At 29.8% G+C, this 18,175-nt stretch overlaps 1 protein-coding gene across 2 annotated transcripts in view; it reads right to left on the bottom strand.

The window, feature by feature from the left end:
* LOC132722994 (potassium voltage-gated channel subfamily H member 8-like) overlaps positions 1-18,175 on the bottom strand; it is a 118,652-nt gene that overhangs the window by 86,967 nt on the left and 13,510 nt on the right. For both annotated transcript variants that reach the window (XM_060707641.1, XM_060707640.1), the window contains exon 2: positions 6,924-8,495. In XM_060707641.1, coding sequence (XP_060563624.1) covers positions 6,924-7,077 — 154 coding nt within the window. In that variant the 5' untranslated portion in view covers positions 7,078-8,495. The remainder of the gene's footprint in view (positions 1-6,923; positions 8,496-18,175) is intronic.

Here is an 18,175-nt window from a genome sequence, read left to right as displayed (position 1 = left end):
CACGTTGACACGACATGTAATAACATTAAAATATAATTGCTTGAAACATTATATTTTCAGGAACAACAGATTATGTTTTATTTCTTTTGCAAAGCTCTGTTGAAAAAGCAAAGATTTGTTACATGTATACTTTTCCTGGTGGTTATTTTCCTTATTTAATGTATTACTATGTAAATATAAAATAATAATAGATATCCTGTAGTGGTAAAAGCACATAAAGTTTGCTTCCACAATCTGTACTAATGTTTGTGTTTATGCCAGAAAGACAATGAAAGACAAAATCATATTTCCTCTAGCACAGGAAATTATATTTCCCAAGACGTAAATGAAAAATCAATTTAACAAGAATATACACGGATTATTCCTTGCGCAAATTTACGCACGGTGAATTATTTTTCAATTTGAGCTGTTCAGTCCCATTAAAAGGCAAGGAAAATACACACATCTTAGTCATTTTAACTGTATACAATTACAATCCAGCCAACTTTGCTTATATCAAGATTGTAACATTCAAATATGTTCAATTTAATAAAGTTAAAAAAAGAGTTAAGAATTTGAAACAAATAGCAGCAAGAAATCAATGTTTAATCCCAAACAATGTAAATTTCTCTAACAATCAATACAAAATAATGTTATTACTTCTCTGAAAGAGTTTCTTGTTTATTTTATTAACAGAACAGAGCAGAGGCTTATTATATTAACGTTGGCTGACAGAATGATTTATAATTACGGGTAGATTTCATAATAATAATTGCACAGTGACTATATTGAATAATAAACCTACAAGAATATCTGTAAAAAAGCAGATCCCTTTGACATGTTTGAAGCATTTAAACAGAAAAATTACCTGAAAATTGCAGACTCGGTTTGATTGAGTCTGTACATGAGGGATAATGAAGGAGTGCAATATCTATCTAGTCCCCTAGCACCTGCTTCAGCGCTACTCAATTCTTAACTTTTAAAAATGCTGGACTCAATGATCACGAAGTATAAAAAAAAAATACAACACTGAAGTGAAGTACGGGGCAACTTTTTACGACCGCCACACAACACTTGACACCTGTTGTTGTGATGTATAAATATCTTGCAAAAAGTAACCCATCGGAAGCATTAAAACGGCAAAATTACCTGAAAATTGAAGACTCGATCAGGAAGGACCATAAAAATATAACAACCCTGTAGTGAAAACTAGAACATGAGATCATTGTTACATGTATATAAACATCCATAATGAACCATTATCGGCTTTAGTTAATCAAACGAATTGGTCTGTAATGGGAGATCCTTAATACCATAAATAATTATGTCGATAGATTTGAGAAAAATACAGAAAATCACGATATAAATAGATATGAATTTCGCTTATATGTTTCATTTACATAATCCGATGTTATATATTTATACAGCTGCAATGGTTTTGTTTCCAGGATTTTGGAAACATGACCCATAAGCGATGTTTTGTTAAAAATTGGGGGAAAAATGCATGACTTTAATATTGCAGTCATTAAATGAATGCAAAGAATCCCTGTCTAGGATGGCATCGTAAAACATTTAAGCACCATAACAGTGAAGGAGATCTTATTTTGAAAGATTTAAGAATTTTCTATTCAATAAATTTTGTTTATAAACTTTCAATTGGGAATATTTTTCTGTAAACTGGAAAATAATATACTATTTTCAATTGGCAATATGACCGAATATCGGCTTTAAAATAAGCAAAAAAAATCTCTGACAGCAGATAATAAACTGTGCCAGAACAAAATATTATTTCAATCTTATAAATGTTCATACTGAATTATTTAGAACAATATCAAGGCACATTTTTCAGAATATCAAGTTGATAAATTTCTACTGCTTTTATCAATATCTGAACTTCTTATGAAAAAATCTCCACGAGTCCACTTTAAATTACCGCTCAGCAAATCAAAAGTAAATAATAGAAATACATGTATAAATAATAGTTGTGAAATTTTTCCTTTAAACATTTCGTTTTATATTCTGAATCCTATTCTTCTATATAGTAAATTTGCGACCAAAATAGATAGTAAATACCCTGCAGTAATGGTAAAATATTAATCCCATTTAGTCTAGTTATTGACCGCTCATTCCTACATAAGTCTCCTGAACAAATATACTCAAGTCAAAACAGAAAAAATCCATTACCTTAAATTAACGCCGTAAAGATGAGTGAATAAGTAACATATATTTAGTTCAAGACTTTTATCAAAAAGTCTTTCAAACAACACATACTGTAAGCCACTGGAATTTTACTAGAAATATAAACATGATTTACAAACGTAAATGTAAATTAGAAACACCTAAAACTGCTTTATGAAACCGGAAGTCCCTTATATACAACAAGGCAAGTCTCCAAATCTGAGCTGTCTGACCAGGCTTTATACTGTATGTAAGTCAATATCGGTTTGCGTTTTTAGGTTAGAAATCCCTTTAACTTCAAATTGACCGTAAAAAAGCCAAAGAATGGTATTTCAGTTACACAAATAGCATGTGTTTAAATGACCTTCTAATTTTATTTCAAGCAGGTAGCATCCTTCCTTATAATTGTCTATTCTTACAAATTAATGTCCAGAAGATACAGAAAACGTGAATAGGTTTGTTGTTGTTTTGATGGTTAAATACATTTATTACAACACTCGATGCTCATTCTAAAGAGCTGTAATATCGTATTTCATGAACAAAAGAAATAATAAAATAACTAAAGAACTATAAACTGATTTAGAAAGAATAGCTATGAGGAAAATCCTATTGTATTTCGTTTTATCGGGCGATGAAATAAAATGCCCTTTGTTGCCATATAACTTAATAACATAAAATAATATAATATACACATTAATTCACTTTCTATCAATGTAACGATTTTAGCTTTTCTTATAGAATGATAATAATCCTGGCGCATACTGTGCATTTTTAAATTTTTTATAAAGGTTATACATTAAGAAAATCTTGTAAACCACCATCAGATTAATAACCTTCAAAACTGAAAATTAACTTTGATATTTATAAAACATTCAAAGTTTTTGCTAAACTTATTCTAACTTATACACTTCATTATTATGCAATGCATTTTTTTTCGACGAAGACAATAAACCGTTCACAATGCAAGCATTATCGTTTTAGCATTTCCTACGTTAACAATCAGTTTGAATTGTTTCCAATATGCTTTGTTAAAAGTATTATACGTTTTAAATCAATTTTAAAAATTATCTATCATGTATACATTCAAACAAATTGATATGACTGTACCAAAGCTTCAGTATTTGAGATCGGGTCAATTGGAGTCTAAAACATTTATTGCCAGATAACTGATTTGTTGACGCTGAAACTGACTTCGGAAAATGTAATTTCAAAATTACAAGAAAGTATTGTTTTACGAATACGTTAATGTTTGTTCAGAAAATGATATGCTACAAAATCCCGATTATCGCACATGATCCTGCTGCAATTCTATACGGTTGATTTTTTACGATAAAAGACAAACATTTTTTGTTTCATTTTTTTTTTCACTTTTTCCTTTTTAAGTTTTGTCCTTGGTATGAAATAATATTTGCATTGTCTGCCGGTGCAAGTGGTGTACAATATCTGCAATCAATCAGAAAATACCATAGATGTCTAGCCATCAAATCCGTCCATGCAAAGGAGAAAAGGTCAAATCAATGTTCGTTTTGTTCATCGTTATTTACTAGACACACGAGTGCCAATAAAGAGTCTCGAAACGACGATTCATCTATTCAAATTTCGTTTTGAATGTGAAAGGACCTTGGTAATGTCACAATGGCACGAAATGCCATGCACTTAAAGCATAATTCATTGAAACATTTTTTAAAACCCATAAAAGTACATTACGTCTTTTATTTTCGATGTTTCATATGTTGATTTGCCTTTTTCAAAAAGACACTTTCTAAATTAAATATAAAAACAATACGGTTCTCAAGACAATATGCGAAAAGAAAATAATTTAATATTTGCCTTAGGAAAAAAAAATCCTATAAATTTAAAACAGGTTTTGAAATGGGGTTTTGGAAAACTGTCTAGAAAAAGCTATTTCATAGAAATTTGAATGTGACATATCTGTGTCTACCATGCCATAAAACATAAAAAAAATATCCCAAAGAAAATGAATGTGAGAATCTGAAACAAAACATGGACATAACTAAATAAAGTAGAATTTTTGAATTGTAGGTAACAATGAAAATACGCCGCTTTTCATGGAATGGCATTACTGTGTCACATTGAAGGTTCCATGATAACCGCAGTGTGAACACAGGTTCGAATGTTTCTAAACTAAAAATTTTACCATTTCATGTTTAAATGGTGAATTCTACTTAAGCCGGTGCTAGGGGCGTGGAAGGTAGTTTGACAGTACCGTCCATGAACAGGCTCAATCAAACCGAGCCTACAACATTTTCAATTTAGTCGTGTTTGGCTTTCTTTTGGTTTTTTATTTTCTCTGTTTTATTGCATACAATAAATTGTGTACTCTTGCGTGTAAAAGTATTCATGAAATAGGAGTATTCATGAAATAGGAGAATTCATTAAAATGAAAGATTCATCACAGTAGTAAATGTGTCCATTGTTCGACGCTGCAATCTGAATTTATTCATGAAACATAAGTCACAAGAAAGATTGTTTTCTCTAACACAAGAAATTATTCTCCGCAGACATAAAATGAAAAATAAATTTAACGAGAATATAAGATGATGATAGCTCGTGAAAATTCAGGCACGATAATGTATTATCTAATTTGAACTAAGTAGCCCAATTAAACAGCATATTTCAGCGAAATAAATTTTATTATACAAGTTGGGCGTTAAACAATTCTTTTTTGTTGAGGCGATACATTTATATAAATATGTTTTTGTTTTTATTAGTTATATGATTTTTCAAATCTTTTTATCCAATTGAAATCAACGTCCTAATTATCTTTACCAAAAATACAAAACGTTCCAAAGTTAATAAAATAATAAGTATCAAATAATATAATTGAACATTTTTCATTTCTTAAAAATGTATATTAACAACATTTGCACCTTTTAGACATACGTTTAATAGGTCGCGTGTATCAAATATTGCTCTTCTTTGTTGATATTTCTTTAATTTCATATTTTCGCATGTGATAATCATATGTTATTTCTAATCATTTAACATTTGCGTAAAGTATTTTTTTTGAAAATTATAACTAATTTCATTAAATGATTGTTTTTTGTTGTCTGTGTTTATGATAATAATTACATTTACATAAATATGTTCTTTCGTTCAGACTTCTTACGGACACACTTTACAACCTTTCTAAACAAATAGATACCTATGTCTAATTGAAGTAAATACATTTCAATACTCAATATCAACACTTTTACGATATGTGAAAATATAACGTATATTTTGCTGAATGCCTAATCCGTACATAACACATAAAAGTCTTTTGAACGGAGCATAAAAAAAGCCAGATGAATTGAATAGAATATAAATGTATATAATATTAATTATGAAAAAAGTGCGTTCACGAGCAATTATGTAGATATGTTCTAATGCTATTATAACAAACACATGGTCTTTTTTACTAATGCCTGTGTTCTCTTAAAATCATGGAAGAGAAAACGATAACGTAAATAGTTTTCTGTTATGACGTTGTAATACGATCGTAACAAGATGATATATAGATATATATATCCTTCTAGTTAACTTCTAACATATGTCTTACGAACAAAGAAAACAATAAGAAAATAAAGATTAAATGATTTTGAAAGGAATGCCCTAAATGCACTGACATACCAGGTGAAAGGAAAAGTGCCATAAGAACTAATTAGACATTTTGCTGTGACACAAAATATAAAAAAATGGTCTTTTTTTGCCTGAATCCAAAATAAACTATTTAATGGTCTAAATATCTGTCTTTATACGATACATTCACCCATTCTAGTTTTCTTTTCTTTTTTACGTTTCAATTTGTCGCCGAAGTTTTACAAAATGATATGTTTATAATCATTTTTCGTCTTCACTTTCAGTACATATGCACTGACAAATATCATGCATATTGATGTCCTAGGCGAATATCAATACATTTTGTTTTCTCTCAACTGGGTTACATTTTAAACAACAGCATTGTTCAGTTTCTAGGACTTGAGAGATTCTAGATATTAACGTCAGTGAGGAATATAAATCATGTCTTTTGTTGGTGTAAAAAAGCATGGACACAATTAAAACAAAAGAAATATATTTTCGGATTTGGTGCATAATCATGAACAATAATTATCTGTTGTTTGTAACGAAACTATTTTTGTCCAGGGATAAGCAAAATATAGAAAAAGAAAGAAAAATATAATTTTGAAAGATTTTGGAGCAATATTAAGAAAATGGTAGTTGCTCTATTCACACTACGTATTAATGGTTCTTTCTTTATTAGATACAAGTGAAAAATAATTTTCGAATTCGATGAATTTACAGTATAAAATAAGCTTAACAAGTTTAACAGCATCAATCTGCAGGTTCGTAATAGCATATTTGATTTACATGTATTTATGGTTAGTTCTTTCTTCGCGTCTTTAGGTTATAAATATTCACAACTCTTTTCAAACAAGAGTCACGCCGAAAGAGAGATAATCAGAAAATGACACATTGCCATTTAAGAATCTCATTGTGAAAAAATTAGCTCGAAAACACGCGTTATAGTCCATTTCTGATAAAGATTTATATTTGATCACGATTATTTTTTTCAATTGACGGTTTCCTTATGAAAATCAGGTCCATCAACATTGGAAAACAACAAAGATTGAGGTTTGGGGATACTTTGCGCAAGTGCACAATTAATTAGAAAATAACTGCTGCTTAAGATATGATAAATGTGTAAAGCGTCCAAATATATTTGGTTTTATCAAGTATCTATAATTACAAAAATCTAAACTTACGAGTTCCGTCGAATCTGGTTGCTATGGTATCCAAGAAAGTGTTCTGTGGTGCAAGTAGTCCTTTCTTCATTTTTAAATTATATCCAATTTTTATGAATTTCCACAGAATGCTCTCGAATCCACATCGATATAATGCATCACTCTGAATCCACATAAATATTTGCACAGAATTAACTACATAAAAAGGACAATTATGATCTTCCAAATGGTACAAATGGTATCATTAACATTAAAGCCCTCCGAGAGGTACCAATTATAGTTCTTTCATAGCCTCTGTAATTCCAACCAATTGCAGAAAGTAAACAACCATGGTGCAGACGACTCGAAAAATATAAAAATCATGCGATAGTCCGCGTGCCGTTCTTTGCTGTTACTTAGCCAGTCAATAAAATTTCCATGATAGACAATTCCACAATAAGGTAGGCTTTTAGACAAACTGTGTGTCTAGAGAATATTATATGTTGCAATGTAAAACCGCATTTTACTTTATTGTTATCCAAACCCCCTATATTAGACTGAAATCACGTCTACTTTATTTCTCAATACAGAAAACATGCGCGACCTTATAAGGTAAAACAATTCTGCCGACTCAACTTGATATTGTCTGTTGGAAACTATTCCAAAGCATTTTATCGTTTCATGGCGTTTTTTGTAACGGAATACCACTTGCAATGAAAATAGCAAAGTTCGTCTGCCCACGTTTTGTTATGCAATAGTTTGTCATATATTAAAAACAGACACCCACATTTCACATGATTAATTTAAGGAAAACTACCATTGAAGAAATTGTAGACTTATTGAGTTAATTAATGCCATACTTATATACTTATAAAATTATGAGCACCGGCAAAATGCATTATTGTTGGTCCAAATAGCAGAACTATAGCTACAAAACATTTAGACTTTTTAAAGCAATATATGCTTACGAACAGGTAGTTAACTATAGCTTTAAAACAAACAGAAACATTAAAACACTGTTGTTTTCTTAATATTCTCAAATCCAAAATAAAGGTAAATAAATACTTTACATATAAAAGTGATGACATATAACGGGGGTAGACAAACACAGAATCGAAAAACAGAATTTAATTCCTTATTCTCACAAGAACACATTTCATTTTAACCTCCAGAATCCATTTGTATATTTCCGACTGACATCTTTTATATTGCTCTTTAATACCATAGAATCCTGTTAACGTCATTCAAATCAGTCTCCAAACACAATTTATGCCAATAATTTGTCGCGATGAAGTGTAACTTTATTTCCCCATCTTTATTTCCTCCCCGTTATGGCAGATGTTATAGTCACATAGTTAAACTTTACGTTTTCTTTCAGTCTGTATCAGCAACTTTTTTCAGGAGGATTCTAGTGTCTTCAATTCGTAACATACAATGCTGCACGATGGAAACAAACTCCAATACTGTCATCAAGGCATGTCGCGTTCAACCGTTTATGGTGCGTACAGAAAGATATCGAATAAAATATCACTTTCTACAGACGCCATTTCTTACTCTATCGGCATTTTGTGGCATTCCTCTGGATACAACCTGTGGCGAAGCTTCTCGAACGCTCTGTAATGATACGGATACTTAAGATTAACAGAAATTCAAACAAGATGGTTATATACGTATTCTAAATTATACTAGATATTATTTTGGGCAATAATGTTTTACAATTGTGTAATTAAATAGTGCGTAAGTAAGTCTATCGGCCTAAATCAGCATTACTTTTTCATCACAACATGTTATTATAGCTCGGTCTCAAAGATCACATAGATATTTTGCCGTTAATGTAAAGAACAAAGCAGTTTCTTTTCCTTTGCTATCTTTTTCTAGATATTTACCAAAGATTTATCATAAAATTGAGAAGAAAATGAGAAGTATATTAATTTTGTTGCTACAGGAATATAATAACAATCAAGTTCACATGTAAATAGATATGCGTAAATATGTATGCGACCACATTCATAGAGCTATTCTTCTAAATTTAACACAATATATGGTCACTGTCCCTAACATTGTGTTACCAGTGATGAATTGATGGTTCTTTTTGTAAATTTAAAAATGGCATAGACATTTTAAGACATAAAAGTAAGTCTTCAACTGACTAAACGGATTTACGGCTGTTGAACTAGAGTCGGTATGTCAAGTATTCTCATTTCTGAAAATTTGGGCTGACTATCAATGCTCAAAAATGCGATAACATAAATTTCAGTAACAACAGATGTAGGTCAAATATGTATATCATTTGTATGACAGCAACATAGATAATGTCAATGCCAAAAACATCAATAAGAAATGTGTTACAGAATCCATGATATCCTTTTGGAACACTTTTACTAAAATAGATTCCTAATTGAAATCTTTCTCCAAATATAGAACATTGTCTGCCTAATTACGAGCGATTCTAAATCAATTAGCTCTACTATATAGAGAGAAGTTCCAAACTTAGAAGAACTTGTTCATGGTATTCTCTGATTATACAGCGCATTATATGTTTTCATTCAAGCCCTGGTAGTCTAAGGAAGAATTATTGACAAAATTATGTTCCTCTAATTAGATTTTAAGAGTAAATTCTTCCCTGTAAAATTTGATTTTGTCTTACAAAAACAAGTAGTTGATTACAAATGTATATATATACCATTGCATTGCAATAACCAACAATTTATTGAACATTTTTGTATACAGGTACGCTTCTTATGCCAATAAATAACTAAATCAAAACTTATTTTCAAAGCGACGACATGAATTGCTTGCACAAAGAAAAAGACAAAAAAGAAGGAAAGATAACTTCCGTGCATATTTTTATAACACGTTTGAAACATTCTCAAAATGCGTTATGCCGATCCGAGGGAATATAGTGAGTGAACATGTGAAATATGGTAAAAAATATCAACAAGGAAATGCGTCGTTCAATGAACTCAACCCCCACACGACCTAACAACAAGAACCAGCGCCAAGGATCCCAGGAAGACCCAAACAAAACAGGACAGTGCAAAAAAAAAAAGAAAAAAAATCATAAACATTTTCTAATCAACTTATGATGATCACCATTGTTACTTCCAATCTTTTGAAATATATTATCAATCCAGTTAAACTTGGCAATGAAAAATAAGCATAATATTACTTAAACTTAAATTTATAGAATTTTATAAGAATGATGGCTTTATGTTTTGATAATTGCCATATTGTTTTCTTTTTTTAACATTTGAAAAGTTTTATTATCTTCATTCGAAATTATTCCAGGTAGGACAAAATTCCTCCATTTTTTAAACATTTAAGCCTATAATCATTTTTGAGTAATGTTGAGATTCGAACATCTAACAAATCAGGCTCTCCAATATTTTTCAACTTTCTCTTTACTCCTTCTCACTAGTATGTATGTTTACATTTTTGCTTTAATTGTGCTGACATTTCATTCATTGGAGATTATTCGGATGAAATGAAAAATAGAGCATGTTATATCCTATAGATCTAGATTTACAAATTCAAGAAATAGTAGGCGTCACACAATAAGATATGCTTGTTCATGTTGTACTTCTAAATCATACCGTCTATTGAGTCGTAACCGTTTTAAACTTCGACTAAATAGCTGTATGATTTAAAGTTTAACAACTTCCAAAACATTAATGCATTTTTGTATCCATGCTATGAAAGATCGCTTTTAGGTTTCAGGTACGTACTTGAAATATTGACAATTTGATTTATTAGAAAATATCAAATTGAATATATTGAATCAACCGTTGCGCGTAAAATTCAAAATTAAAGTTTGTACATTTCTATTATTTAGAAATGTCAAAGAAAAATTCAAGACGTTCGCAGTTTCGAAGTAAGAAACCGCAACATCATCTGATTCCATTAATTTGGACCCTTCAGTTAATTATATATTAATTGCTCTTCATAACAAATCACCTGTTTACAAATACGTATGAATCATAAAATTGCTAAGTTAAAATACAAACAAAAATATCGTTCAATTACGCAGTTTCTAAAATAAAGTATATATTAATAATTAAAAGTTATATTCAATATACCTGTCACAAGAACTAAAGTGATGTTATCATTTCATTTTTAAAAAAAAAGGGTTTTATAAATTGAACTATTTGAATTATAAGAGATTGATCAGCTTAATGTCTAAAACAATGAGGTGTGCAGGTTTCCCATTAAATATGCATAACTTTATAGAAGCCTAGGTAATGAATCATCTTTAAAGTAAACAGTACAATGAATTGGCCTCCTACGCCGCCATGTTGAACAAAACGTAAGTCCCATGTGAATTATTGTGTAGTATCAAATAATGATCTGTAACAAAGAGTGCATTTTACGCATGCGTGATTGATAACTTTATCCTCGTCACCGGAAATACACTATAAATGAGCATTTAGTTTATTTGAAATTTTCTTTATTTCAAAGGAACTGATATTCAGTTAATGTGTGCATTAGTTCACCTATCATACTTCTCCACCTCAAATACTAGTACTGATAAATGTATGCAATAGGTAACTTATATTAATAATATATATTTTTTTCAACACAATATGGTCTTTTTTTATAAACTTTTACATTATATTTACTTACAGCATTGAACGAAATCATTATATTAAAGACATATGATTATTAAATCATATATCAGTTTGTATGTAATAATAAATAATAATAATTCAGCGACAAATGTATGACATTCAATAAGGTACTATATGAGTAAAAAAGAAAGGGGAAAAAAAGAGAAAAATATGAAAATGTATTCATTTTGTGAACAATTCATATTTTCATATTATTTAAAACGCAACAGTTGAAAACGCAATTACGTTCTTTATCCAATTTGATTAAATAAAAAAACTGAATCATTAGTTCTTGTCCATCAATAATTTCCAATCCTTTTAAATGAACTTTAAAATTAAAGGAAAACGATACTATAAAGTGATTGAATGTAGGTTCAATACTGACTTTATTGAACGAGTTCAATAAAATTTAGTTATGAAGGTACATTAATATAATATGCTATTTATCACAAACCGAAAATAAATGTTTTAACAGTAAAAATGATTGTTTTATTCGTTGAAACGGTAACAGTACATCTCCTAAATTAAGCGCGTCTTTGTAAGGCAAATGACGTGACGTTAAAATACAAAAATAAATGCACAGTTCTTCGGAGTCGCAAAGTCGGCACATGTATGTGATAAGTAAACAGAACAAAATTAATATCATTCAATGCAGACGTTCTTTTTCTTTCTTATTAAACGTTTCAATAAAATATATAAGAATAAAAACGTCACCACTTATTTCTCTAGTATCACAAATAACGGTTTTTCAGTACAGTAACACATACCTCTTTCATAAAGGTTTGAAACAACAAAAATTTAAGTACATCCGCACCAATTAAAATTCCAGATCAAAAAACGAAAAGGAATTACGTTTAAAGCAATAACACCAATTAAATTCCAAACATGTCACAAAAACACTCACACAGTTTACAATACCATTGTACAAACGCACACCGTGTAGACATAAATGACTGTAAACGAAAGTATAGAGCTTTTACAGAACAATAAAATAATCAACTGTACGGCGTTTCTCTGTAAGTTGACCTCCCGCTTGAGTAACATTGATTATTGAAATAAACGCTGGTTTTTATAAGATTTAAGCGATGATATCCGATGATATCCGATAACTCTAGCTGAATATTGGCGAAGGTTCCAAATCAAATCCAATAAAACACCAGTGACACACGATTTTGTCGCCTGGATTCAAAATTGAATTTAAAATGCTCGAAGAATACAAACAGAAACGGATTTAAACTGATTTATTTCTGAAGCATGAAAGCTTCTGTGCAAAAAAAAAAAAAACAACACACAACACTAAACAGAAAATGGTGTGTCTTTTCTGATTTTACGATGCAAATAAGGAATTACTTACTCTTGACGATACCGTATACTCAAATTTGATGAATAATTTTAGTAATTGCTGCTAACATGTTTCTACTAGTTTATATGTTATGAAATAAAAATGCCAGGACTTTTTTGTGTATTACAAATTTCAATTTTCTGTTTTAATGTCTCTTTTTTGTATTCATTTGGTTCTTGCAGAATGCTCATCACATATTAATAAAAAGATATATCAGCAATTCATTGTGCTTTCTTAAAAGAGGGAACGTAGCTGTAGGAAGCATAATTACACAACTTTATCCTCTTGTTGCTTAGGGGTGTTGTCATAAAGAGTTGAGGCATCAGAATTGCAACCACCGTTTGATCGTATGAGTAGACTTAATTAATGGGTTCGAAATGCATCTTTAAGCTCCAGCAGGTAAGGTAGTTTTGACCCATGGTGTTGCTTTAATTGAAACACTCGAGGTTAACCAAAATCATCTTCACTGTTTCGGCGCTATATGACCTAAATTGTGTTGGTGCCGTAATTGTGTTGGTGCGCCGTAACAACTAAACTAAACAAAATTACACCAATTTATATATTTATATATAAGAACAATAACTACTTGTTAAGAGACCACCATCATAGTTCAAACTTTGAAAAGAGCAATCTAAATAATGACTAGAAAAATTGCTGTTAGTTTTAAATACGTAGTATCTACACAGAGAATAACAAAAATCAAAGTACCTGAAAAATATTACATAAAGGATTTAAAATTCATTCATAATTGATAACAAGAATATAGTTTAACGTTGTTTAAGATGTCGGCTTATTAAATAGGCTTGAAAAGAATACTTAAAGAAATCTATTAATTAAAAGCATTTTCATCTTTTATTTTCTTTGATCATTAATCGACTAGCCATAAAATATGCAGTTTATCAGTTGAGAATTACACATAATGTGTTATTAATTAACCTTCATAAATCAATGTACAACAAAACGCTCCGTTCGTTTGTACTTTTATTCAACAATTAGAAAGAAAAACAAGCAAACATGATTATAGCTTAATCTTCCAGCATCAAAAAACAAATCAAATTCATATGATTGCAATTTTATAACCCTTCACCTATTTTTGTCTTAAGTGCTTTTTCTAATAAAACACCTGCGAACAAATCTCTGAGGAAACATACTTTTGCTTGGATAATAATTACAAAACTCAGCGAATTTTGTACAGTAAATGGCATTCGATTCATTACATTTAGTCCCCCACCAATGAAGCTGGAACGTGGCCATATGACCTATACTTTATCGGTTTGACGTAAACAAAACCAAACATTACATTTAGTTCAACATGATATTCACAATTGAAGCAACACTTCTCCAGACAAGTAAAATGTTTACTTGTTTTAATGCAAACGAATGCTTATACTTGTAGCTTAAAAATTATATAAACATTAACAATGCATATGATACTTTGAATTTGACTGAAAGCACCATTTTTGTCCCCAAATTCTAACACTTATAACGAGAAATTTCGGTCAACATTATTGTATTTTTGAAACAACAACAACAAAAAAAGACCCAACCAGATGTTGTTGCGTGTTACTTGAATTGGTTAATAGACATGTAATATACCGAGATTAACTTTGCCTTATATCAGTGTTCAGCATAATAAAGATACCATCCGATTACTGTGTGTAAAGTTTTCTCATTATAATTGTGTAGTTCATAATACATTTAAACATTAACGTGCGACAACCTTTTGATGTGTATTTATAACATTTTTTTATATGACTTCTTCACGAAATCAATGCCAGTATCTTAAATTAACCATCTGTCTTTTGCTAGATTTGCTAATATGACACCTTTATTATTAATCTCCACAGAAAAACACGTTTTTCTCAAAGTTTGAAAAATAATTTTGATTCCAAGCTTGTCAGAAAAATATTGGCTTTATGTATAAAATTCCAGCAAGGAGAAACCTATTAACAATTAGATTGTTTTACAACTCCCGGCATTATTGATCACTTAAAATTGTAATTTATTACATTACAATTTACCGTGCGGGGGCTGCTTATATATGTAATCTCGTGGTTATAAAACTTGATTAAACGATTAACTGATATTAAGATTGATAAAACGGGTGAAGCAATTTGTACTTATTAATTTACTTTGGTGGCTGCTATAAGCTCCCTTAAGTATAAAAAGTAGGTTAAAAAAGAGATTTAATAAACCTATGACATTATGCACTTTTTGTACTAAGTAATATATGGTCCGTACGCTTGTCCTCGAATTATTATTAGTTCATATATGTATGATTTTTATTATAAAAGTTATGTAGATATACAGAGGTTATTAAATGAGTGTAAGTTCAATACTAAATTTATTAAACGAGTTGAATAGATTATATTATGCGAGCCTCTGGAGAGCATAAAATTATTTAATTCAACGAGTTCAAAAAATTCAGTATTGAATTTACATGAATTTGATATTCTTTTTGATAAAGACCTTTTAAAGTGAAAAAGAGTAATTTTCCATTGACGCCCCTTTAGTATAACACTAACCTTTAGCGCGTTTTTACATTATGTTTGTAAAACGTAAATGACGTAACGACAAAATATATGCACGGCCGTGCAATACCATTTTTATTGAGTCGCAAACGGGGCACGGGTATCTAATAAATGAAATTATGATACAATAACAACGATCAATTAAGTTATAATTGTTGTTCTTGTAAAAAAATAATTTCTAATGGTAATTATATGAAATGGGGTTTATACAGTAAAAGTTGCTTCAACAAAACTTATATGAAATAAATACTTGTATGGTATTATATATGCATGAAATAATTTGCCTAACGGGTAAAAACCTCCATAAATAGCAGAATATTATTTTGTTCTGTTTACATAAAATATTCATGTATGTTAAATAACACAAACTCTTTTCAGAATCGACCAAAAGGTTATAAAACCAATATAAGTTTACTGCTGATTAAGTTTATAAAAAATATTTCAAAAGTTATGGCGTTATACTCTTTAATATTTAATGTGGGCATGAGTAAATAAATATTCATTGATCAAAACACCAAGGAAAGAGATCATAGTTTCCTTTACCTAGTGTATCAGAAGATTGAAGATTGATTTAAGCTGCTCAATGCGGTGAAAGGGGGCGTGACAAGGCGGTGAAAAGGGGCGTGACAGATGGTGGGCCTTTCATTATCACCTTTGTAGTCTTGATCAAATCCAGCGTGCAAATTTCATTTTCTAAAGGTGTTATTTGTTTTAATTTTCAAAAAAAGATTTCATCTAATACTTCTGCAGGGCTTTAACATTTTACAAATGTGTGTTAAAGTATCATTTCTTTTTTTGTGAACAAATTGTGTTGTAATCAAAATGTTATGAATATCAAATTTAAATAAAAAAGTAACTTTATTTTTATCTTACAGGTTAAAGTGAAACAACTTCACATTTTGCCATTATTGTTTTAATTTTTGTTTATACTTTGCAAAACAAAAACAATCAATAACTCCCTTGACTTAAAATAATCTAAAAGTGTCCTTTAGAATTTCACATGTTGAAGAGAGTGGGGTAGTTTTGATATATTTTAGTAAGTATTTATATTTTATCCTTAACTGTTGTCATTATAAAATAATTGCCAGTCGCCATTATACTTCTCAAATCAAATTAAGAACGAAAAATAAGTACAATAACGCTTAAATATAAAAATAAAAAATTTAAATCAAATGACCTTCATATAAATATGTCGATTAACTGCCATCAAATGATAATAATGGGTTTAAGATTTTCAGGGACTGGGTTTAGGTCAAATATTTATAACTTTTCTAAAAATCAATTTAATCTATAATTTCTATTACAAACAACAAAATGAGTTTTTCTCCAACACCGAGTACATTTATAAATATGTAATCTCTGGGGAAATTGTTTTCTCTACAATAAACCATTGACTTAAAAGTGCTTTAAAATGACAGTCACGTTCATGTGTCACACGTGTGCACGTTTCCTTAATTTGAAAACATCACGCCGATGCTGATATTCATTTAAATTGTACCAGTACATAATATTTGTAATGTTATACTTAAATAAATGTTAAGCAAATTGTCATAGTTCTTTGTTTGTATAATGATCATACAAGTTTACAAGTTTACAAGTTTATTCATAATTCATCCAGAAGGTCTTAGACCCATGTGGCAAAACATATACATATATACAAATATGGCGACAAGGTACATGCATCACAAGTACAAGTATCAAATTTATAAGTATTTTAAGTAAACAAACAAGGGTACAACAATTATTTTCTCACGGATTTGAAATACACCTACAAGCACTTTCCAAAATAGCAGACCACAGTAGATAACCGGTTGTGTATCTCACTGTATAAATCGTATGTAAAATGATCTGACATACGGTAGGTTTTAGTTAATTGTGCCAAAAATATGTTAAAGTATATACTGTAATGAAGCTAAGATCCAATGCTTTCATTGGTGTTATAAATTTTAAAATCGGATTAATTTGATTGTCGAAGATAAGGGAAACAACTGTTTTTTTATTCATTCGATATACCTCAGTTGTTTGCGTAGTTCATATTGAAACTGTTTATGGGTGTATTCTGTACATAATGACAAAAAGTCATACTATTTTCCACATTGGTCACATTTAGTTCGAAACGAAAGTAACAAAATGTGACACGTGGATACATTTTTATTCTTTTAGTAAGAAATACCTATATATAACCATATGCATGACTATTATAAGTCTACTTGAAATTAAAGAGAATGTAACATTTACTTTATCACATAACTATCGCAAAAAAAAACACAGTAAAGGTAAAGGTAAAGGAGAAAAATAGAGAAAATCAGATTGCATGGTTGCATCGCTTGAGTTGATTTAACTTGTGCTGAAGTTTTTAACCCATAAGTTCTCAAGGAGAAAAATAGCATTCTCGTGTTATGTTTTTTGTTTGTTTTTTTTTGTCTTTTTTTTAAATATCTTCTTCAAAATGCGTTGACATACAAAACAAAACTGACGTCACACTGAATAAGGCGCATGACTGTAACGTCAACACATAATTATACGTTACGTAACTTCATCGCTCAAACAATACAATGTGTTAAATAAATGAATACGTATTCCTTAAGTTGAAAATAACATTATAGAATACACATTTTTATAAAAAATAAATAAATAAGGAAAGAAACGTGTAGGTACGTAAGACAAAAAGAACATGATTATTTAATATTTTTCATATAATCAACAAGGTATGAAGTTCGATAAATTGTGACCATGACACGGTTTTATTTAAATAAAGGCTACCCTTCATATGCTTCGAACCATGTTTACTAACAAGGAAATCGCGTTTTAAGTCTG

This window comes from Ruditapes philippinarum, unplaced genomic scaffold, assembly GCF_026571515.1.
Source record: "Ruditapes philippinarum isolate M1 unplaced genomic scaffold, ASM2657151v2 ctg1274_1_1_1_1, whole genome shotgun sequence".
Taxonomy (NCBI): Eukaryota; Metazoa; Mollusca; class Bivalvia; order Venerida; family Veneridae; genus Ruditapes; species Ruditapes philippinarum.
This window is presented reverse-complemented; position numbering and strand designations above follow the sequence as displayed.